Source organism: Danio rerio, chromosome 2 (assembly GCF_052040795.2).
Source record: "Danio rerio strain M-AB ecotype USA chromosome 2, GRCz13ab, whole genome shotgun sequence".
Taxonomy (NCBI): Eukaryota; Metazoa; Chordata; class Actinopteri; order Cypriniformes; family Danionidae; genus Danio; species Danio rerio.
The window spans coordinates 46852501-46878685 of NC_141022.1; the positions used below are offsets into that span (position 1 = coordinate 46852501).

The 26185-nt window shown below is 37.1% G+C and overlaps 1 protein-coding gene across 20 annotated transcripts in view; it reads left to right on the forward strand.

Moving 5' to 3' along the window:
- pard3ab (par-3 family cell polarity regulator alpha, b) overlaps window positions 1-25765 on the forward strand; it is a 189776-nt gene extending 164011 nt beyond the window's left edge. For 2 of the 20 annotated variants that reach the window (XR_015477625.1, XR_015477634.1), the window contains 3 exons: window positions 10065-10507; window positions 10547-10758; window positions 10917-11570. Coding sequence is in view for 2 of the 20 variants with exons in the window: in NM_001423693.2 (NP_001410622.2) it covers window positions 10065-10182; window positions 16562-16683; window positions 20037-20463 (667 nt within the window). In the remaining 18 variants the exon portion in view is untranslated. 20 annotated transcript variants of the gene reach the window in all.
- Window positions 25766-26185: the final 420 nt, after the last annotated feature.

Below are 26185 nucleotides of genomic sequence, written 5' to 3' on the forward strand. Positions count from 1 at the left end.
ATGTCGGATGAGGCTGTGAGAGGATGAATGTCGGATGAAACTGTGAGAGGATGAATATCAGATGAGAATGAGAGGATGAATGTCAGATGAGGATGGGGGTGGATGAATGTCAGATGAGGCTGTGAGAGGATGAATGTCGGATGAAACTGTGAGAGGATGAATATCAGATGAGACTGTGAGAGGATGAATGTCAGATGAGGATGTGAGAGGATGAATGTCAGATGAGGATGTGAGAGGATGAATGTCAGATGAGGCTGTGAGAGGATGAATGTCAGATGAGGATGTGAGAGGATGAATGTCAGATGAGGATGTGAGAGGATGAATGTCAGATGAGGATGTGAGAGGATGAATGTCAGATGAGGCTGTGAGAGGATGAATGTCAAATGAGGTTGTGAAAGGATGAATGTCGGATGAGGCTGTGAGAGGATGAATGGTAGATGAGGCTGTGAGAGGATGAATGTCAGATGAGCTTGTGAAAGGATGAATGTCAGATGAAGCTGTGAGAGGATGAATATCAGATGAGGCTGTGAAAGGATGAATGTCAGATGAGGATATGGGTGGATGAATGTCGGATGAGGCTGTGAGAGGATGAATGTCAGATGAGGCTGTGCAAGGATGAATGTCAGATGAGGATGTGGGTGGATGAATGTCAGATGAGGATGTGAAAGGATGAATGTCTGATGAGGCTGTGAGAGGATGAATGACATAAAACTGCGAGAATGAATTTAGGATGAGACAGGACGAATGACATGAGACTGCGAGAATGAATTTAGGCTGAGGCTGTGAGAGGATGAATGACATGAGACTGCGAGAATGAGTTTAAGATGAAGTTGTGAGAGGATCAATGTACCTGTAGGATGACTCTGAATGGATGAATCTATTATGAGGCTTGGAGACCATGAATAACTGTAAAAGAATGAACATTCATTGAGGCTGTGAGAGGATGGGCCTCAGATGTTGTGTAAAGTGTGTTCGGCCATTAATCTTTATCGATGATGAATTTACAGTGAAGTGCACTCTTGATTGTGACGCACTTTCTTGACCACTAAACTACAGCCATTATAGAGAGCTGGAGAAAAATAATGGGGTAAATTAACTACTAAGTGCCCACTTAAACAGCATGTGCTTTCGTAAGCATGTGTATTTACCTGTGAAAAGTCCTGTAAATGGATCTGGTTTCAACCCTTCTCTCTTACAACTCTTTTCTGCTCATTTAAAGTAATAAAAGAGACACGTTATTACTGTGCTGTCATTTTCATCCATGGTTGGGGTGTATTGATTATTTTGACCTGATTCTGGAGCGTTGAGCTCGCAGCTGGTAGATAAAAATGCCAGGAGGAAGTGGAGCAGTGTTGACAGAAATGATCTTTAAAAGGACACTCCAACCAAAAAGGAAAATTCTGTCACCCTTTTGTTGTTCCAAACCTCAATGATTTCCCTCTGTAGAACACAAAAGATGATCTTTTGTAAATGCCGCAGTGTGTTTTCTATTGTCAATTCAGTATTTTGCCAGCATTTTCATAAAAAGTCAAATAGGTTTAGAGTTACATATGGGGGACAGAATTATAATCTTTGCTAGAGTATTCCTTTAAGAGGCTTTATATTATTAATTCGGATTTTAGTATTAATCCTAGATAACTAAATGCAATTTTTATAGACGCTAATGTGGCGACTATGTACCAACTTCAACCTACCCATTAAAGAGAACTTAATGCATTTTTAAAATACTTCATGAATCATTTTGACCTTTGCGCATGGTCCCAAAGTAATTTTTCTAGCTGAAATTGTATCTATTTTTAATGTGTTTTAATTAATTATGAGCATTTATCATACACATATACTGCATTTATTCAGAACACAATAGACTTGCTAGTGTAAAAGTAGTTTGCCCTTGACTTTGGGAGAAAAGTGTGGGTTTTAAAAATAGATCACATTTATTTTATTAATGCTTCTATGCTGTCTCACACAGGAAATCTACTATGTACTAAGTATATTCTCAAGCACACGTGAAAAATCATAGTTTTATAAATGTGCTGGATGTTCTTTTTTTTGTCATGCTGTTGTAATTTATGGTGATCAATCAGATTTAAACTGCTGTATGAACTATTGAGTGTTATGTTTGCTAGATAAGCCTTTAAGGGGATGAATGCCAGATTGCCAAGTGAACCTCAGATGAGGCTGTGAGAGGGTGGACATCAGATGAGGTGTGAGGGAATGAAGAGCGGATGCGGCCGTGAAAGAGTGAACATTGTATGAGGCTGTGAGAGTGAAAATCAAATGAGGCTGTGAGAGTGACTATTAGATGAGACTGTGAGAGGGTGAACATAAGATGAGAATGTTTGAGGTTGAACATCAGATGAGGCTGTGAGAGGGTTAACATCAGATGAGGTTGTGAGGGTGAATATCAGATGATGCTGTGAGAGGGTGAATATCAGATGATGCTGTGAGAGGGTGAACATCAGATGAGGTTGTGAGGATGAATATCAGATGAGGCTGTGAGATGTTGAAGATCCGATGATGCTCTAAGAGGGTAAATATTAGATGAGGCTGTGAGAGGGTGGACATCAGATTAGGTGTGAGAGGGTGAACATCAGATGAGGTGTGAGGGAATGAAGAGCGGATGCAGCCATGAAAGGGTGAACTTCAAATGAGGCTGTGAGAGTGACTATTAGATCAGGCTGTGAGAGGGTGAACATCAGATTAGAATGTTAGATATTGAACATCAGATGAAGCAGTGAGAGGGTTAACATCAGATGAGGTTGTGAGGGTGAATATCAGATGAGGCTGTGAGAGGGTGAACATCAGATGAGAATGTTAGATATTGAACATCAGATGAGGCTGTGAGAGGGTGAACATCAGATGAGGTTTTGAGGATAAATATCAAATGAGGCTGTGAGAGGGTGAATATCAGATGAGGCTGTGAGAGGGTGAACATCAGATGAGGCTGTGAGGATGAATATCAGATGAGGCTGTGAAAGGGGGAATATCAGATGAGGCTGTGAGAGGATGAACATCAGATGAGGCTGTGAGGATGCATATCAGATGAGGCTGTGAGATGGTGAATATTAGATGAGGCTGTGAGAGGATGAACATCAGATAAGGCTGTAAGAGGGTGAACATCAGATGAGGCTGTGAGAGGGTAAACTTAAGATGAGGTTGTGGGGGTGAATATCAGATGATTCTGTGAGAGGGTAAACTTAAGATGAGGTTGTGGGGGTGAATATCAGATGAGGCTGTGAGAGGGTAAACATAAGATGAGGTTGTGAGGGTGAATATCAGATGAGGCTGTGAGAGGGTAAACATAAGATGAGGTTGTGAGGGTGAATATCAGATGAGGCTGTGAGAGTGAACATCAGATGAGAATGTGTGATGTGGAACATCAGATGAGGCAGTGAGAGGGTGAATATTAGATGAGGCTGTGAGAGGGTGAAAATCAGATGAGGCTGTGAGAGGGTGAAAAACAGATGAGGCTGTGAGAAGATGAACATAAGATGAGGTTTGTGAGGGTGAATACCAGATGAGGCTGTGAGAGAGTGAACATCAGATGAGAATGTGTGATGTGGAACATCAGATGAGGCAGTGAGAGGGTGAATATTAGATGAGGCTGTGAGAGGGTGAACATCAGATGAGGCTGTGGGAGGGTGAACATCAGATGAGAATGTTTGATGTGGAACATCAGATGAGGCTGTGAGAGGGTGAATGTTAGATGAGGCTGTGAGGGTGAACATAAGATGAGGTTTGTGAGGGTGAATACCAGATGAGGCTGTGAGAGAGTGAACATCAGATGAGAATGTGAGAAATTGAATTTCAGATGAGTCTGTGAGAGGATGAACTCCTGATCTCATAGGTTTGCATAATAACTTCCTCAACGCTGCAGGTCACACAAACCTTTCCACACTTGAGTGCTAAATAAGCTACTCTGAGTGTTTTGAGGGAATGTGTGTGTGTGTGTAATTCCAGTGAGTCTCTCAGTCTGATGTGAGGGTAATGCCACTGTTTTAAATGGCTCCAGCTGTTGGCAGTGAAAGAAATAATCTCTTGATGGGGTCAGAGGGACTTCCTGTTCGTCTCGCACAGTATGTATGTGCGCACATGCCCTGGTTAAAAAAAAGAAAGAAATTTGACAGGACTGAACAAATGTGTTTAAGTCAATGCGGCTGACAATGGAAATGTAATTTTACACAGGTACTGTTACTGCCGTGTCAGCACACACACATGCTCACACACAGGCTTTCTTTGTTCATCTGGGCATTGTAATGCATTTACATGGTGCAAGGTTATTCTTTTAGCCTTTCCGGAAACATTACAGCAGTTCTTCATTGATTCTCTTATTGGATTAAATGGCTCCATGGTGTTGATGTATTTGCGTGTTTTTGATGAGTTTGTATTGATTGCCGTGTGTTTTAGATCAGGTCTAAGTGGTGCGGTTTAGTCCAGTTGTGGTGTTGCAATAAATATTTGACTAATATACGTTTTAATGTGTATGTGTCAGTGGCGCCGTTCAGCCACTGTTGAATCTGTGTCACCAGTGGAAATGTGAGAAATTATATTTTTGTTTTTGTTGTGGTCTGAAATGTGATGAGATACAAAGACCTGATGCTGTGAAATACTGTTAACCAACGCAAAAACCAGCATATATGGAGACGAGTGTAGTCTGATTCATGAGGAAATGACTGGGCCAGTTGGTGGTCAAGAAACCAATGAGTTTTACTGCTTGATAATTTTGAAGACACTATGATTTATTTATTTATTACAAAGAAATTAAATTTTATTTTAGCTTTCTAGAAATTAATCATAACTATAAACTTCATAATAATCCCTGATAGTTTTATCTACATAAAACATTATCCCGTAAGCATAGTCTCTTATATGAAACTAGGCACTTCACACATAATGGACAAAATGTTAGTTGGCAAAACCTTCTTAAAGGGACAGTTCTCCCAAATAGTACATTTTACTCACAATCAAGTGATAATAACCCTCATTTTCTTTCTTCTCTTGAAAAAAACAGAAGCTTGTTTGAATAAAGCCAAAAACTGGTAACCAGTAACTTTTATAGTAAGAAAAACAATTGCTATGGAAGTCAGTGGTCACTAGAAACCATGATAGTACTACAATTAAAAAGTTTTGGGTAAGTAAATTAATATTTTATCAGGCAAGGACATGATAATATGATCAAAAGTGACAGTAAACACTTCCGTTTGAAGCAAATGCTGTTATTTTGAACTTTTATATTGATCAGAGAATCTGCTTTTTCACCAAAGTAATAAACAGCAAAAATGTTTTCTGAATTTTAATAAGGACCATTATTAATAATTGAGTACCAATAATAGCTGAGGTACACATCAGCATATTAGATCATGCGACGCTGAAGACACTGAAGTAAAAACAGCAAAAATATAGCACAATCACAGTATCACAATATAAATGACATTTTAAACCTTTTTGAAAGTAGGAAACAGTTATTTTAAATTTATATTTAAGTTTACACTTATTTAGAAGCATTTCATCTGTGTTTTGTGATTGACCAGATTTTTTTTCTTTTTTTTTGTATATAAATTGGTATCAAGACATTTAGTGGGGTTCAGGTTCATTATTGGTCAATATTTTAGTAAAATTTAAACCTGTCACAGTTAAGCCTAATGAATCTTGACATCATCATCCTGGAAAATGACAATACAATACATCCTCAACATGGTTACATAAGAAAAAAAAAGGTAACATTTTAATTGAAGGTGAAGTAGTTACACGTTCCATGCATTTACTATTGTAATTGCAATGAATTATGCATAATTACATATAAATAACCATATATTTAACCCACATTCTAATCCCAACCATACAGTAAGTACATGTAATAATTAGTTACTCAGTAGTTAAATGAGTAGTTATGCTGTAACTACATCACTTTAAAATAAAGTGTAACTGAAAAAAAAAAATGTACACTCTGCATTTGTTAAATTGTCAAACATATAAGTCACCGGAAACATATAGATTACTGCAACAAAGGCTTTACTTTCTAAATGCAGAGAGATTTCAGTTGCTGTCTGGGCTTTTACTGTCTTTCTACACCTCCCTTTCTTCATGTGTTCAATACTTTTTTCCTGTGTCATTTTTATTTTATTGTATTACACATAACTTAACTTGTAAACTGATTAGTTTTCTTTGCATATATGAATTTATTTGGTTGTAACTAACATTTAGTGAAGATTTCAAGTCAACAGCAGTGTAATTTGTTTTTTTTTATTTATTTATTTTTTTGTTTTTTGAGAAAAATGGTGTTCTATTCTATTCTAACTCACCGGCCACTTTATTAGGTACACTTGTCTAACTGCTCATTAACGCAAATTTCTAGTCAGCCAATCACATGACAGCAACTCAATGCATCTAGGCATGTAGACATGGTCAAGACGATCAGCTGCAGTTCAAACCGAGCATCAGAATCGGGAAGAAAGGTGATTTAAGTGACTTTTAAACATGGTATGTTTGTTAGTGTCAGACAGGCTGGTCTGAGCACTACTGGGATTGTCACGCACATCCATCTCTAGGATTTACAGAGAATTGTCTGAAAAAGAGAAAAAAATCTAGTGACAATTAGTTCACTGTACTCAAATGGCCTCCACAGTAACCAGAACTTAATTCAATAGATCACATTTGGGATGTGGTGAAACAGGAGATTCACATCATGGATGTGCAGCCAACAGAACTGCAGCAACTATGTGATGCTATTATGTCAATATGGATGAAAATCTCTAAGAGAATATTTCCAGTACCTTGTTGAATCTATTCTCCAAACAATTAAGGCAGTTCTGAAAGCACTCAGGGTCCAACCTGGTACTAGTAGGGTGTACCTAATAAAGTGGCCGGTGAATGTGTATGTGTGTGTATACTGTATATATATTTAAATCATCTTCACTCTTCGTCTCCTATGACAAAGTTTATGCAGCATCTGTGTGTTTTAAACTGGACATCTGCTCATGTGTAAAAATCCCCAGTTGCTGTCTTCGATATCGTAAACACTCAACATGTGATTGTGGAATTTTAATAAGAGGAAATCTGTCTGGTTCTTCGTCTCTCTTGTACACACTCACACACACACACACACACACACACACACACACACACACACACACACACATGCTCGTCTCTACTGTCACATAAACTGCGTATTGTCAATGTGTAGTGAATTCTGCTCCAGATTTTCCTCGTCTGATCTTGTGGAGCGCGGGAGCACACAGAGCCCCTGTCTGTTGCACATTTCGGTATCTGGACCATCTGCGCACCGTGTGCAACACCTTGACCTTTGTTCTCATGAAGCCAGTGGAGCGTAACTAGCTGACCTTTCAGACAAGGGTCACATTTCCAACACCTGTCTTTCCAGAGAGAATAGGATCAAAGGGATTATGATGTAATGTTGTGATGTCTCATCCTGTGTAGGGCTGCACCATATTAGAAAAAAAAATGACACTTTGTGTGTGTGTGTGTGTGTGTGTGTGTGTGTGTGTGTGTGTGTGTGTGTGTGTGTGTGTGTGTGTGTGTGTGTGTGTGGGTGTGTGGGTTTGTGTGTGTGTGTGTGTGTGTGCGTGTGCGTGTGCGTGTTTGTGTGTGTGTGTACCTTTAAAATGTGTGTTATGTGGCTGCAGGATCACAAGCAAACTGTCAAAGTTCCACTGATTTCCTGACTGAACTTTTTAATGTTTCATCCTGTGTCGAGCTACAAGATATTATGAAAAAAGACATTTTGAAATGTTGTTTTACTATTATATTTACAAATTGCAGTATGAATATGATTTTACTTAATGACTTGATTAGCTCTTTTTTTGGGGGGATGATTTTGTAGGGGGGTCCTATTATAAGCATAGATATTTTCAGTTGACCAAAAAATACAAATAAAATATAATATGACATTGATTTGTGGTTTTCTGAGGAGTATAACAGATGAGTTCATTGCACAGTGAGTCAGAAATTTTTGCAGGTAAAACTAAATAAATAGGATCTCATGTTGGGTCAATCACATTTCCACACTGCCTCTAAACTTCATCTAAATGATTCAGATCGGGTTTGATTTTCTTTTTTCTTTTCTTTTTCACTTTTGTTGAAGGCATTTTGAGAGGTTTCTTGCATCTGTTGAACGCATTTTGAGAGGTATTTTGACTATTCAAAACCATCTTACAATCGAAAGCCAAAATGCAGATGCAGTTTATCACAGCACAGAGCACTTCATGACAAACAGAGTGCATAATTAAAGGCAGAATGTGGCGTATGGTTGAGAACCACTGCTGTAGCCTACTGTATACAACCTATTGTGTGTACATTTGACATACTGCCAGTCTCTGTTCAGGATAAATTTGTTTGTAGAAGTTTGTGTTATGAGACTGCAGTATCAAAATGATCCAAAAATATCAAAATTCTCTTGATTTCCTGAAATAAACACTGACATTTCTGAATAAACCTGCACTGTTTTTGATAAGGTAGTTATTAGATTTACACAATGTTTCCTGTTTCTGTCTTTTTTTTTATGATAGAGGAACAAAAGCATAACGATTGACTGAAGTATTTTGTGTGTGTGTGTGTGTGTGTGTGTGTGTGTGTGTGTGTGTGTGTGTGTGTGTGTGTGTGTGTGTGTGCGTGTGCGTGTGTGTGTGTGTTTTCATCAAATTGATTAATTTGCATCATGTTCCTGAGCAAGATTCAGTTTTGAGATACAATTAGGAAAAAACGCAGGTGAGAAATTCAGATTTACGTGTCAAAAGATTTTTAGGGGGGAGGAAATTGAAGAATAAAATAGAAAAATCAGTTCTTGGGCCTGTATAAGATTCTAACCTTGGATAAAATACCACGGTTTCACAGTATTATGATTTCTTATCTTGATTCTGTTTTTTAAATGTCTGGGTGAAAAAAACAAAACATTTTTTTCCTCATTGAACAAAATATGTTTTATTTTAAGAAAGATTTAAAATATTTTGAAACAGAAGCATTTACTATTTTCATTAGTTTCAAAAACACAGATTTCATTACAACTTAAAAAGGCATTTCTTTCTTTCCATCTTTTTCTTTCCTTTCTTCTGTTCCTTCTTTTCCTTCTTTCTTTCTTTTTTCTTTCCTTCTTTTTTTCTTTCTTTCTTTCTGTCTTTCTTTTTTTCTTTCTTTCTTATTAATTTTATATAAAGTATGAAGTAAGCTACCGCACTGTTCAGATCTATAGTAGGCTAGGATGTTGGTTTATAAGCAGTTTGTTTTTCAGATGTTTCCTGAATCATGGCCTGACCAGTAGCTTTTGATGTATAGGGTCTTTTTTGGCTGGAGATGCTGTTACCCTACAAAACTTGATAAAATAAAATGTAAAAAAAAAAAAAAACATACAGTTGAAGTCAGAGTTATTAGTCCCCCTGTTTATTTTTTTTCTGTTTAACTGAGAGATTTTTTAAACACATTTCTAAACATTAGTTTTAATAACTCATTTCTAATAAATAATTTATTTTATCTTTGTCATGATGACAGTACATTATATTTGACTAGATGTTTTTCAAGACACTTCTATACAGCTTAAAGTGACATTTAAAGGCTTAACTAGGTTAATTAGGTAAACTTGGCAGGTTAGGATAATTAGGCAAGTTATTGTATAACAATGGTTTGTTCTGTTCTGACTATTGAAAAAAATATAGCTAAAAGGGGCTAATAAGTTTGACCTTAAAATGATTTTAAAAAAATTAAAAACTGCTTTTATTCTTGCCAAAACTAAACAAATCAGACTTTCTCCAGAAGAAAAAATATTATCAGACATACTGTAAAAAATTCCTTGCTCTGTTCGACATCATTTGGAGAATATTTAAAAAAGGAAAAAAAATCTAAGAGGGGCTAATTATTCTAATATAATGCATACCTTAGGAATTGGAATGGAAAATTATAGCACTTTTAAAACCTTGACTTTTCCAAACCATGGTAAACCTTAAAACCGGTTATCAACCCATGCCTAGTCTTCTTCATATAAATCTCAGTGTCGATGCAGAAACACTATATTGTGCATCTGTAATCCTGTGCCTTTTTTCCTGTTGTTTTACCAGGCTGACGCCGAGTAACCACGACCGAATCCAGCGCTTGCGGCAGGAGTTCCAGCAGGTCCGACAGGAGGAGACTGAACCCGATGATCGCCATCGCTCCTACAGCATGGAGCAGCCCTGGGTGAGTGTGTGAGCTGTGTGTGTGCACCCATGATCACTGGACATACAGCCCATGATCTCTGGGAGCTCCCAGGACGGAATAAGACAAGTCTGATAAATGACCTCCAGGCATGGGCTAATGCTAACTGCTAACAACCTGAGACTGCTGCATGCAGGAGCATGTCACCTCTGACACTGACATTATCTGCTAACAATGCTAACATCACCATGTGTTCATCCATCTGGACTGTTCACCCCACCATTCATCTGTTCGACCATATCACCGTGACTTCGGCAGATCATGATTAAGGCAAGAACTGTGATTGGCTGAATTGTTGTGTGTGTGTGTGTGAGAGAGAGAGAGAGAGAGAGAGAGAGAGAGAGAGAGAGAAAAAGAAAGAGAGAGAGAGACAGAAGCAGGAAGGGGAGTATGTGCGTTTGAGTCAAAAGCAATGTTTTTAGACTGAAATTGTGTAGTATTTATGACGTTGAATTTAAATCTAGATTATTCATATCTGGATCAAGTGTGAACTTAATATGACGATTGGAATTGGGGGAATTAAAACCTCTTATGCCTATAGAATTGTTTTTCAACCACGTTCCTGGAGGACCACCAGCACTGCGTGTTTTGGATGTCTCCTTTGTTTGTCACACCCATTACAGGTCTTTCAGCCTCTGCTAATGAGCTGATGATCTGAATCAGGTGTGTTTGGTTAAGGGAGACATTGGAAATGTGCAGAGCTGGTGGTCCTCCAGGAACATGGTTGAGAAACACTGCTATAAAATGATTGAGAAGATCAAAATAAATGGGTGGTTTACCTAAAAGGAAAAGTTCTGTCATGATTTACTCTCATCCTTCTAAACCTGTGCAGGTTTATTTCTTCGATGAGTAACATATCATTCCTAAATATCATCTTTTGCATTTCAGGGAAGAAATAAAGTGCAAGTCTCTACAATGAATGAGTAAATGATGGCAGACGTGTGTTTTTTTAAGGGGGGTGGGGAGGTGTCTATAAAGAATGAGTTGGACTTGAAGATCATCTTCTGTGTAAATGGGCTTATCCTTTATTTCAGAAAGTCTTCTCTTGAATATTTTTAACAATATTCATTTGTAATAATCTTTCCAGAAAGAGAGAGAGAGCATCAATGAACTGTTACACACGGTATTATGTGTATTTTCCTTTATGTAAATGTGTCTTTTTAAACTTTTCATCCTCTTTTTTCAATCACCTTTAATGTATAGAGATATTCACTTTATAATTGTAGTGATTATGTAACTGTGCTAAATAACATCCCCTTAAATTTTCTCCTAAACCCCCATCAAAAATCGAAACCCCATTTTTTTACCAAGCCTAAAATCTTTTTTGTAAAGCAAAAGGCGACTAAATAAAAATGGGTGGTTTGCTTTAATGACTTCATTTTGTTTTTTCATCTGAATCCAATCCATTTCAATTCTATCACGTCCATCATTTCACCTTGGAATTTTTCTTCTCCCACACGACAGGTGAGAGCAAACTGAAAAATGTACTTATTTTTTCTGCTAACCATTTTGAGTTTGTGTGCCAACCATAGACTGTAAAATATGGATGTAGTATCCGTGAAGTCACCCATAGGTTTCTGAAGCGCACAAATGAAGCTATAAGAGCTCTGTGTGGGACTGAAATTTTACCATAATTTTTATAGATTTTTTATTTATTGATAATTTTACTCACCTGGGAAATGGAGGCCAATTGATGGTTTGTGAGCACAATTAAGTGCACACAGCATGCCATATTATATGACAATTGTAGGAAATTACCCTAAAAGGCAACTGACTGTGTAAAGAAACATTAAACGAAACAAAAATGGTATGTATATGCCAAGTTCAGCTGCTAATCAACCGGAATTATCTGTGGTAACAAGACAGCGACCAGCGAGACCTAGCCGTCACTTAAGTGGCCATAATTCATACCCTCCCATTTTTCCCGGGATTCTCCCGTATTTTACAGATCTATCCCGCCATCATCCCGTAAAGGTATTTTACAGTTTTTCTTCCTTATTTTCAGTCTTTCTTTGAAGGGTGGTAATAAACATTAAAGAGCCAATATACGTAAACCATTCCGCTAAACCACCAGGGGCCGCCCCTTGCTCTTAAATGTGTATCTGCTCTGTGCTTTCTTTTTATTTAGGCATGAAAACACTAAAATATAAATAAAAACGGCAGGATTCCCTTTCCTTTTCCCTACAGGTGTCGTCGCTCCCCTATGCAATCTTCAAGACGGTCATATTTTTTTCTTTTGTAAATAATAGTAATAAAACATATTACTACCTTTATTATGGGCAAATCCCTTATTATCTCTTATTATGGTGGGCATATCCCTTATTTTTCATCTCAGTGCAGAGCTTGAGATTAACTTTTTTACTTGGTAGTTCCGGTGCTCCCAACTTCAAATATTTTGGAGCACCAGAAAACATTTAGGAGCCCTTACCAATACTGAATGAGCACCGCTGCAACTTGTATATTAAGGCATTTAATTTGTTTGAAAACAACATCAATCAAGTCTAACAAAAACCATAAACAACCATCTAACTAATGCTGTGATGACTTATTGATATTTGCTCAATAATTCCAAAATGAATGTCTATTAATTATTAAATATTAATGATGATGATGACAGTAATACTAACAATGAATTACATTTTTTCTCATCATCATGCTGCCTTGAATGTGCTTGAATGCGAGTTATCTGCTATTAAAAGTCCTACTGTTACTTTATAAAAAATAAATTTATGGTTTGCATCAAACAAAAATGAAACATTGAAGTGAGAAATATTTACTTTGCACTATTGTTTTTACATACATGTCAATATAATAAATAATATTTCTGCTACAAAATAAATGAAAGATTATAATAAATCATTCCATTCAATTCTGGAAGCTGCAAAGCAGTCATCAGTAACTAAATAGAAAAATAACATCTCAAGAAGGAACGGACAAGAGAAAGTAAGAAAAGTTTCACTTCGGCCACTCTTTAACGGTTTGGGTTTCGGTTTGTGTCATTTTAAATGCTCAGTCTTGTTATGTGCTGATTTCGATTTTTCTGTTTGTGGAAAAGAAGGCGAGTCAGCCGACCTAATATATTTAAGTAGGCAGAGCAGGATTCTCGCGATGACCACCTGCGCAATAACGTTCTTTGTTCTTAGCCGCAGTTTCAGTTCAACTTAGTAAAGGCAAGCTTTTTGGCGGGATGATGTACATTGTTAGATTTTACATTTAACGGACTTTCGCCCTGAATTCAACACATTGAGATTCAGGCACCTTCTCTGAAACAGCTTTATTGATCTCGGCTGCCGCATCAACATTCACCACATGATCGCTGTCATCGGCGCCATTATTTGTAACTAGATGGGGTTTGCAAACCTGTGTACTTTTCACTCTTCAGCCGTTTGCATTTCCCGCGGTCAGAAAAGCTCTCTTTCATCTGACAGTGGAAAGCCTTTAGTGATTGAGAGCTAATTTTAACCAATAAAGCGGCAAGGTATACCGATTCAGTACGTCTTTAGAAAAAATCGAAACAGTTTACACTACAACCATTATATGCAGTCGCACAAATGCTCCCAAATATATTATGAGGTCGCATAGATTAAATTTCAGGCGCATATGCGACCAAAATGGCTGCAATTTCGAGCCCTGCAGTGTTGACAGGTATGCATTCATTATGCACACTTAATAATACTTATTAAAAATGAAACAGATAAATTATAAAAAATTTCAACCCCCTCACAGTTGTCTTGAAGAGTAATTTTAGCTATATACACCAAAACCATCTTTTGTACCAGGCTGTAAACATGTTTTCATCAGCTGTAAAATTGGCCAATTTTGCATTGCAGTCAGTGTACATCTGCATTTCTTGAAGCCAGCCCCCCAGAGGCGAGTCGATGAATTACAGTTTCAGCTACTTCCGTTTTCTCTACACGAGAGAGAGCAGGAGGTTTACACTTGGTGCCAACGTTATCATCGTCGGCTGTTATAAATCTAATACAGTTACGGAGTTTGCGTCAGACCTCTAATGCCGTAATCTGTTTAGCAAACAAATGGTAGGTTTGTGTGACACTGATGTTGTTTTAGTCAGTGAAGTGTGCGCTCGTGTTAATGAACTGGGCTAAATGACCCGGCTCCACGCATCCTTCATCCTTCAACACCTCGGTCTCCACAGCAACATGGCCGGCAAGCTGTGTCAATCAATCCCAGCATGCTGTTCTCCTTCATTAGAGTTAATGGAATTCGCGGTGTGGATCGGCTCTTGATTGAGCGTGCCTGCGACGGCGTTCATCTGTCAGACAGAGCATGACGAGAGCAGGGGAACTCAATGTAAATGTTGCCATAAAAGAAATGGATTCTTATGGGTCATGAGCAATTTAGCGTAGTTACACTGTTCTGAGTACAGAACAAAGCCGTCAGTGTGTGCGAGAGAGAGGTGGTGTTTAATGAGTCTTTTATTGTTTATAATTACACCCTTATGTTCTGTGCCGAGTGTGTGTGTGTGTGTGTGTGTTTTGTGTGCGTGTGTTTCTTAATGAATTACATTGCAGAAGTGCTTCATTATGTGATCACTACAAATCCCCTTTACCATAAATGGACTAATATTCACATAATGTTCATCTAGCGTTCAACTAACATCTAGCTAACATTGATCTAACATTCATCTAACATTTTGATGTGTCTTTTCATTCCAGCCTCACCGTTGTGTCATAATGTTATGTAGATGAGTCTCTAGCATTGAGTCTCTAGCATCTCTAGCAAGATCACGGGTTTAATCACTTATTATCATTTAGTTTCACTTACAATTAAAATAAGCAAGGGTATGTTTGCACATCATTATTTTTAATTTAAAAAAGGAACTTTTTTTGTGCATTTAGGCTATTTATTTTTCCGACAGAGGTGATTTAAGTGTGTGAAAATTTGAATTTTTAAAAATCAGATTTTATAGTGAGCGTTTTTGAAAATCATATAATTACAGGTATTTTATTTTTTTTAAACATTTTTTTAGTTAAAACATTGTTTATGTGTGAAATAGGGATGCTCATAATTGATTCACTGTTAACCGAAAGGGTGCATTTTTAACTGACTAATGGTATCAGTTAAACTATTGTAAAAAAAAATATATATATATATATATTTATATAACCAATAACAACTTGACTTCTAGTTGATCATTTGGAAAAGTGGCAGAAGGCAGAACTTTACGATTGAACTGCATCCCAATCATCACAAATACTGCCGAAGACCTATTGCAACTCGCATGAACCCAAGATTCTCAGATATCAGCCAAGTTTGGTGAAGGAAAAATCATGGTTTGGGGTTACAAGTTTCTGAAAGCAAAGGTCAAGGTGCTCCAGGATTGGCCATCCCAGTCACTAAACATGAACATTATTGAGCATGTCTGGGGTAAGATGAAGGAGGAGGTATTGAAGATGAGTCCAAAGATATTTGATAACCTCTGGGAGTCCTACAAGAACGCTTTTTTTGCCATTCCAGATGTCTTTATTTATATGTTATTTGAGTCATTGCAGAGATGTATGGATGCAGTCCTCCAAGCTTACTGGCCAAATAAATATTTAAAAATAAAGGCATGATATTTCATTTTGGTAAAATAAACATAATCTAGAGGCCTTTACCTTTCATATAAGCCACTAAGGATACCAAATGATCAACTAGAAGTCAAGTTATTATTTGCTGTTGTTAATCTTGGATAGGCGACAAGAATTTTGTCAAGTAGTGTTTAAAATATAAAAATGAATTAATAACAACTACAATGGCACTACAACATAACAAAATTAATCTAGCATCATGGAAAATGAGCGTTTATTTTTATTAACCATATAATTTTTAATTTAATGTTATTTACATCTAAACTGATTTTCTTTTTTAAATCTGTAAAATATAGCCCGTCACTTTTTATTTACGTTTGCAGTTTGCTTCTTGGAATTAATGTCAAGTAGAAACTAGAGAAATAGATCCTAAAATAATTGCAAAATAAATGTTTTAATGATGTGGTCATATAAATAATGGATAACAATTTTCTAATAATTATCGAGGGCCGTAATGAAGCTGTAATTTTGTTATGAAGAGCAATAACTAACTCCATGAATATTTTATGGGTCATAATCTACTCTAATGGTTTCATTAACGGCAGTAATGCGCTAAAGGTCAGAGCACTGGTAATAATGTCACATTCAAACACACATTTCTGCACAAATGTCACAGACCTCAACGCAAAAAAACAACTCTGAGACCTGGTAAGTGCTTGGCTTGAGTGTTTTGTTTGTCCATACATCCATAACGATCTTTTCATAATGCGTTGTTACTTTTACCTGCTTGTGTTAAATTGGCACGGTAATGACTCCTGTTTGTGTTACAGTCCAACTGCAGCTCTCAGTCTTCATCTGGCCGTCATTCGGTGTCTGTGGAGGTCCAATTGCAGAGGCAAGAAGCCAGAGATGCTTTCACACACGCACAGAGACAGTACAGCTCACTACCACGGTATGCGTTTGTGACTAATCTAGTTTATTGGTCTTCTTGTTGTTATTTATAGGGTGAAAAGCTCAAACAGCCCCATGCCGTTTAAAGAAAATGAGTACTTGTGTTCGGCAGGGATGCATAAAACTGATCAAAACAGACAGCGAAGGCATAACGATTATAGTTCAATGCTGCCTGAAAACAGTGGATTTATGTGTGTTCAACTTGTAATTACTATCTGCTCGATTTTATATAAACACACAAGTTCTTTGATATGTAACTGCTGTACTTTCAGCTTCACAGAGAGCTAAATATTAATGGCTGTATGCAAAATTCAGAAATTTCTGTCATATTAGCAACGCTGATGGCCGTTAAGTGAACTGCTGTCAACTATTTTTTTGCTTACACTTACACTTGTGCACTGCACACATAACATAAGAGACTGAATATGGATAGCAATTTAAAGTAAATACTATTTTGACTATAACGAAGCTTGATTTAATCTGCTGTGGTAGTTTTATTGTTGTTTTAGTAGTATACTTCAATACACCACAGCTTACTGTAGTAAATCGAAAATATACTACAGTATTTATTACAGGTTATCAGTTCACTACAGTTAAAGGTGACATACAGTTAAAATCTGAATTTTTAGCCCCCTTTTGATTTTTTTTTCTTTCTTTTTTAAATGTTTCCCAAACGATGTTTAACAGAGCAAGGAAATTTTCACAGTTTGTCCGATAATATTTATTCTTCTAGAGAAAGTCTTATTTGTTTTATTTCCACTAGAATAAAATCAGTTTTTTATCTTTTAAAACCCATTTTAAGGTCAATTTTTTGCCCCAATAAGCTATATTTGTTTTCAATATTCTAAAGAACAAACCATCGTTATACAATAACTTGCCTAATTACCCTAACCTGCCTAGTTAACCTAATTAAATTAGTTAAGCCTTTAAATGTCACTTTAAGCTGTATAGAAGTGTCTTGAAAAATATCTAGTCTAATATTATTTACTGACATCATGGCAAATATAAAATAAATCAGTTATTAGAAATGAGTTAATAAAACTATTATGATTAGAAATGTGTTGAAGAAATATTCTCTCCTTTAAACAGAAATTGGGGAAAATAATAAACGGGGGCTAATAATTCTGCCTTCAACTGTATATTACATTGATTAAATAGGCATATTTCTTCAGAAATGATTTTTTCATATGCTCATTTATTACTGCAGAACATACCCCTAGAATCAGAAATCAATCTCCATATTGACCATATTTGGAATGATCGTTAATATTAATGAGCTCAGCTCTCATTTCTCTCGCCAACAGGAACACAGAAACACAGCATCATGTATTCTAAATGTGCGAAATTTCAAGCTTGTCATTGTTTTTAAACACAAATAAATAAATAGCTAAAATATAAATAAATATAAACATCGTTGGGGAGGTTTATTATTACATGGAGTGAGTAGGTTTTCTATAAACCACCAGGCAGAGTAGCCTACTCTGCTCCAGAGTGGTGACAGAGGTGTATTGTGTTGTTTTTGGAACCATAATATATATAAACTATACACTTTAATGCACTTAAGAATAAGGGAGGAAATTATCATTATTGTAGTCTCAAAATGCCGGGTTTTACGTGACGCAAAGGAAACAATGAAGTTATGAGGTTCACGATATTCTCATTTTAAATATACTGATCTCTTATTATTCATTTACGCTTTCACTCTCCCTTTTCCAACTCATTTACTGTTAATAAAATGATGTTAATTTAGTGGTTTGTGTTGTTTTTTTTTTTTTTTTGGATGTAGATTAAATGCTCTGTAGGATTTAGTGCTTGGAAGTTGTAACACTTTCAATTAAAGTTCATGGAATTTTTGGTAGATTTTGATAGTCTGTATTACATAAACTAAGAAGATCTTGAAAAGGAGGGTTTTGAAGGTCTGAGCCGAGTTTGGTGTTTGTAGTTTCGAAAAGGAGGACTGTTTACATTGTCTAAACTATTTTGAAAAAAGAGCTGCTTAAATAGGATGTCACACCCTAAAAATAAAAAATACCCCAACATATAACCTAACTATAGGTTATTATAGCACCTTCCCAACTATGGGTTATTTTAACCCAATGCATTGGGTCAATTAAATTTAACCCAATGCATTGGGTTATTTTGATTAAATGTTTTTTTTTTTTTCATTCTGGTATTACTGTTGCGACTATTACTAGTATTATTATTAATTTTATTTTATTATTAATTATTGCTGGGTAAATAAATAACATACAGTTTTCAAAAATACAGAAAATGATTTATTTTCATTTTAGTTCCAGACACTTTTGTTAAAAAAAAATCAATAATCGCAAACAATGAAGAAACAGAACAAAGTACAGACAGTTATAAACTTTTCAAGCAGAAAATCATGTGTTGATTGAGCAGAATATGGAGCTCTGTGTGCTGTAGAAACTGTCCAGCAGCTGCAGCAGGCTCCACTGTGTCCACAATTTACAATACTTTTTAACCACATCCAAACACTTCTAAAAGATGGTCTTGTATGGTGAAACGAATATAAAAACCACAACATGGAGAGGTAATTTGATTAAAAAAAATAACGACAATATTATTACGTTAAAGCTTAAAAAAACTTTATCAAGCAAAAACAACATTATGCACACATTAATACAGCTGTTTTGTGTCAGTTAAATCAGCTGACCATTGAAATTCAAATTTTTAACCCAACTTGTTGAGTTATTAAATAAATAACCAAATAAAGTTAAAAAATATCCCAACAAAGCACCGAATATTTAACTCAACTGATTGAGTTATTAATAAATAACCTATTAAAAGGTTAAAAATAAGCCAACAAAGCACCAAATACGTTTTACTCAACCATTGGGTTAAATAAATAACTTTAGAGTGCAGCCTTTACAATAATCCATTTTCTTTCCATGGATGCATTGATATTTCAGTACAGAATTGCTGCTTTAACAATATCCTGAACATCGTAAGCATATCTCATGTGCTATAAAATAGGCTGTTAGGAGTACATGTAAACCACATCCTTATAATCTTACCAGCTAAAACATCCCACACTGTAAATAAAGGCTGGGTTCCACATAGTTCCTTCATGTTGTTCCAACACAGATTAAGTTAACTTGATTGTTTTTACAAATTTAAGAGGACTGAACATAAAACAATTAAGTTGTCACAATTAACACAAGTATTGTGTTGATTCGGCTCATTTTAAACGAGAAGTTTGAAGAAACAGCAAAAATACTTTTTGAGTGTAAGTGCTTTACACATTAAACTGCTTAGTAACTGTTAGGATTTTTCTAAAAATACAATCTTACATAAAGCCATTTTAACACAGCATTTTCCCCCTGTGTGTAGCCACCCTCGTAAGACCCCCACCCCAGCGTCAGAGAGCGAGTGGGAGAGGACGGGTCCATCTGTGGACGCTTTCCAGGCAGCTAAAGACAGCGGTCGATACTCCAGCTACCAGGGCCCTCGTTCTGTCCCGCGCACCGTTCCCCGTCACGGCTGCAGGAATGGCTTCTCTGCTGCTCCAGGATCTTCCAGTTCCTCTGTGGGCAGCGGATACAACGCCCGAGTACTTCTGGAGGCCCAGGAGCTCCTGCGACAGGAACAGAGGCGCAGGGAACAGGAGATGAAAGGAAGAGGCCCGTCAATTCGGGTGGACTACGAATGCCAGGATTCCAAAGGACCCCAGAGACAGGACGTCCCGCCTTCCCCTTCCCAGGTTGTCCGACTCAGCCGCATACACACGCCTGAGAAGACACGGCCATTTTTGTCATGAGGAAAAAAAAAAGGTAGAAACTTTTAATCGTGCGCCAGTCGGATTCCCAGAGTGCCTTGACTTTATGATGTCATGGTGGCCCGGCCCAATCTGACAGCTCAATGGTGGATCCGGAGGCAAGATGTCTTTTGATTCGCTGTAGTAGAGATGCTCTGACAATCAGCCAGACCAGTAGAACTCAAACAGAACGAACCGTTTTCCTGCTTTGCACAGGTTTTTTAAGGAAGTTTTGTGAAGTAGAGCTTTTTAAATTCAGGTTCATCAAATGAATTCTTCCACACCAGAGTTAATCTTGTGTTTGATTTAGTCTGGGTCGTCACAAACAGGAGGCCCAGAAAAAGCTAGCGGCGCCACTGCTTGTAGACCCATGTTTTATAGACCTCGACAAATCTAGGTACAAAACACAGAGTCAAAGTGACGGACTCCTGGGGATCCAGCAGAAAAGAGAAAATCCCAAAAATGCATGGGGAAGGAAATGGGGTCACACATAGCAGGTCATTAATTGATGCTCCTCATTAAATTTTCAGAGCTCTTTTCACACACAGACACAGAATCCACGACCCACTGCTGTCTGCCAGGTGTGTGTGTGTGTGAGAGTGTGTGCGTGAGTTCCTGTCTCCCAGATGACCCACACTGAATTTTTCATCACACACACCAGCTGCCCCTGTATTGACAGGCCACAGCGCTGTGTGAAAGTTCAGACAAAAAGATTGTCTTCCCTTCTCCACTTAAACATGCATAAATGCACACACACAGAGGGGCTGTGTTTGGAATAGCCTACTAGCATACCACTAGTCCTGTAGTATTTATACTGTGTGCTGTATGGATAATTATTTATACTGTGTGCTGGATAATGGATAATGTGATTATACACATATGGATGGATGGATGGATGGATGGATGGATAGATGGGTAGATAGATAGATAGATAGATAGATAGATAGATAGATAGATAGATAGATAGATAGATAGATAGATAGATAGATAGATAGATAGATAGATAGATAGATAGATAGATAGATAGATGGATGGATGGATGGATGGATGGATGGATGGATGGATGGATGGATGGATGGATGGATGGATGGATGGATGGGTGGGTGGGTGGGTGGGTGGGTGGATGAATGGATGGATGGATAGATGGGTAGGTAGGTAGATAGATAGATAGATAGATAGATAGATAGATAGATAGATAGATAGATAGATAGATAGATAGATAGATAGATAGATAGATAGATAGATAGATAGATAGATGGATGGATGGATGGATGGATGGATGGATGGATGGATGGATGGATGGGTGGGTGGGTGGGTGTGTAGGTGGATGAATGGATGGATGGATAGATGGGTAGATAGATAGATAGATAGATAGATAGATAGATAGATAGATAGATAGATAGATAGATAGATAGATAGATAGATAGATAGATAGATAGATAGATAGATAGATGATGGATGGATGGATGGATGGATGGATGGATGGATGGATGGATGGGTAGGTGGGTGGATGGAGGGATGGATGGATGGATGGATGGGTAGGTGGATGGATGGGTAGGTGGATGGATGGATGGATGGGTGGATGGAGGGATGGATGGATGGATGGATGGATGGGTAGGTGGATGGATGGAGGGATGGATGGATGGGTGGATGGATGGATGGAGGGATGGATGGATGAATGGACATAATTCTTATTAGATTTCATAAGTGTAATCACAAAAATTTCAACCAATTTTCAAGCTTCTACTGTATGTATATATTGTTGGACTACCAGAATCTGACTGTTTCATTTCATTTTTTGAGTAATTATTTTATTAAAAATAAGTTTATTGAGGGGCCAATTACATTGAACGTGCTTTTACCTTCCAAAAAGGCGAGACACCGCAATGCCTTTTCATGCGCTTTTTGTGTCGCTAGGCAGCAAGTTAATCAGCTGGGTATTGTGCGTGAGTGTTGCTGTTGATGTTGTATCATTTTAATATTTAATAATATTGTGATATTCAAGATTTGTGAGTTATACAGCACCGGATAACTCAAAACAGCAACCACTAGTCTCTCCTCCATCTTCAAAAGTCTCTGTAGTCGTCTTGACAACACAAACACTACTGTCACCTTAGCAGAAACCCCGCCTCTGCTTTCATTTGATTGGAGAATGAAAAAGACACGAGTGATGTAACGCTTTTTCCAATCAGAGTTCACTTTTTTTAACTGCGAGCGCACATTGCGCAACAGTAAAAAATGTGAGGCGGAGCAGGCGTTTAAAACACGAGACACACAAAACGCTCGCAGCCATTTGTAAATCATTCAAAAAATGCGCCTGTCAATGCAAAAAACACTTTCGGTGTGATCGGCCCCTAATATTGTCACTTTTCATTTTTTACATATTTGCAGCTTGAAGACTTGAGATCTGCTCTAATAACTATGTTTATATACAGTATGTGGACAGCACATTTCAGCTGTACATATTTATATTTAATTTAAAAAAGCCAAAGTTAAAAGTTATTACATTACTTTACACCACTTGACAAAAGTCTTGTCGCCTATTCAAGTTTTAGGAATAACAAAAAGTAACTTGACTTCTAGTTGATCATTTGGTATCAGAAGTGATCCAGAGTTAATCAAGATTCTTTGGATTCATCTTCAATGCCTTTTCCTTCATTTAACCCCAGACATGCTCAATAATGTTCATGTCTGGTGACTGGGCTGGCCAATCCTGAAGCACCTTCACCTTCTTTGCTTTCAGGAACTTTGATGTGGTGGCTGAAGTATGGGAAGCAGCGCCATCCTGCTGATAAATTCGCCCTCTCCTGTGGTTTGTAATGTAATGGGCAGCACAAATGTCTTGATACCTCAGGCTCTCGGTGTTGCCATCCACTCTGCAGATCTCTTGCACGCCTCCTTCTGAATGTAACCCCAAATCATGATTTTTCCTTCACCAAACATGACTGATTTCTGTGAAAATTTTGTGTCCATGCGGGTTCCATTAGGTCTTCTGCAGTATTTGTGATAATTGGGATGCAGTTCAATCGGAAAAATCTACCTTCTGTCACTTTTCCAAAAGATCAACTAGAAATGAGAAATTATTTGTTGCTCTTACAACTGGGATCAACGACAAGACTTGTCAGGTAGTGTAGGGTAAATGGAGTAAAATTGTTAAAAATGTTGGCACATATGCATCATTTGTTTGACTAATGCTAATCGGATTAAATTATGATTGGGTAAAATAACTCTGAATAGCTAGTTTTGAATTTAATTTAATAATGCACAAGAAAGTCTTGAAAACAATTTGATGCACAAATGAAATGTAATTAATTCCAATGCTAATCAATATTGAATGTAATAACATGTCTGCGCAGCATGCTAATATTCTATTTCAAAACAGCCACACAACTCTTTAAAACACCATAAACAGTACACTGTAAAACCCAAAAAGTTCAGGTAACTCAAACAGTTTGAGGAAACCGGTTGCAACAAACTTATTTAAGTTCAAAAACTAATATTAATGAGTACTGTGAACTTAATCCATTTGAGGAAACAAAGCAGTTTAAACACAGTAAAACCAAATAAATCAAGAGAACTCAAACCATTTGACTACTGTAAAACTCAATAACTTAAAGCAACTTAAACCGTTTGAAGAAACTGATCACTACAAACCATTTGAGTCTAAAAAAATGATCTATATGAGTACTGTGAACTTATTCCATTTAAGTTGAAGTTATGAAGGAGCTAAGGATTTAACTCATTACTTTAAATGCTGAGTTCAAAACTCATTTCAAATGAGTAAAATTAACTTTCAGTCAATTTTGAGTTAACTACATTTCATTTGATAAAGTTGACTTGGGTTTTACAGTGTAAATTGATTGATACACTGTAAAAAAAAAATCAGTTTGAGTTGGGACAGCATGAAGAATAACATGAACATTTTTGTTAATTAAAATGGATTGAACCTAAAGCAATTAAGTTGTGCCAAAAAAACTCCCAAAAATTGTGTTGTTTCAGCTCATTTTAAACAAGTAGTTTTAACATATTTTTTAAGTGTATACTGTAAAGCATGCTGGGATCTACACAATTCCTTTATGTTGTCCCAACACAAATCGATTAAGTTACCTTAACTGTTTTTGCAAGTTTAAATTCATTGAACATAAAACAATGGAATCTAAGTTACAATGCATCTACATGACATTTAATTATCATTAGATTATTTGTAGACTGCTAGGTTGAGGTTATAAGTGTCTTATAGTCAGTTAAATGTCTGTTGAAGGAGCAGTATCAACAGATAATAAGCAGACAGTCTACTAATACTCAACTGGACCATCAAAATAAAGTGTTACCAACAATTGTGTTGTTAATGGTGTTGTTTCAGCTCATTTTAAATAAGTAGTTTGAACAAACATCATTTTTTAGAGCCTAGTAAGTCTTTCAGGGCCTGTGCTCTGTAAGTGTGACCGAAGCTCAGCCTTTCTGCATTACAGCCCCGCCCCCAACAGCTGCCGAGCTGATGAATCTGAACAAGGGTGATGTGTTGCAGGACTCAGACTGGGACTCGGAGTCTCTGATGGTTCTGGGCTTTGAATCAAAGCTCCCGTTGAGCCGAGACTCTCTCAGACTGGAGTGTAAGAGTCCAGGTCAGCCCTCCGTGTGTGTGTGTGCGCGGGGGCAGTGCCATATGAGCCAGCCGATGCTCGCTTGACACATAACAGTGGGACACATGGTGCGCAACACACTCTGCTGCCCAGGCACAGATGGTTGGGTGCATTTGGTGTATGTGTGTGTGTGTTTGTGTGTGTGAATATGAGTACATGAAAAAGCCTCCGTACAACACGACTAAACAATCAAGACATTTTGAAATTGTGTGTGTGTCTTCATTGTTCCTCCAATATGGAAATGAGCTCCTGATCTCGCCCCGCTTTTGTACATTCGCCTCCTTTTTAACTTGTTTTGCACCTTTATAAATGTCAATTTTTTTTCCCCGGATTTAATGAAGAAGCGTTTAAAAAATGTGTCGCCTTTGAAAGCGATTCTTTTATTTATGTGTGTATCCTAGCAAGCGTTTCTGTACGTCGTTCTAAAAAGTGAGAGGTCACGAGCGTGGAGGAGTTTCTGTTAGGTTCGTGTTTGTTTTTTATTTTGTGTTAGTTTGTTTACAGGACTCTGTGCAGGGTTTTTGCTTTTTAGTTTTTGCTTTTGTGTCTGTCCTTTTGTGTCGTTCGTAAGCTGTTTGGAAATTGGACGCTAGAATCGCGGCATCTGTATGAATTGTACAAAACTCTTGTAAAATAATAAAGGAAGGGATGCTCTTCTTGTATACTTTGTGTTTGTGTGTGTGTGAGAGAAGGATAATGAGCTCTACATTGTCTAATGATCATGTTTTTTTTTTACTTTTCTGTTTTAAAAAATCCAAAAATAAGCAGTTTTCCATATTATGTGATTCATGTTTTTTTCCTGTTTATTTATGCTTTTGAATTGCATCATGGGACCTGATTTTTCCCTCCAAAGACTTTTAACTTTGAAAAGTTTGAAAAAAAGTGACTTTTATTAACATTTTTAATTAGGGCTGCAGAATATGTCGTTTCAGCATCGGTATCGCAATGTGATCATTCGCAATAGACACATTGCAGGATGTATGTCATGTTAAGTTTGTATTATAATTGGTGGTGGGCCGTTATTGGCGTTAACGTGCTGCATTAACGCTAGACTCTTATCGTGGGGAAAAATATATATATAT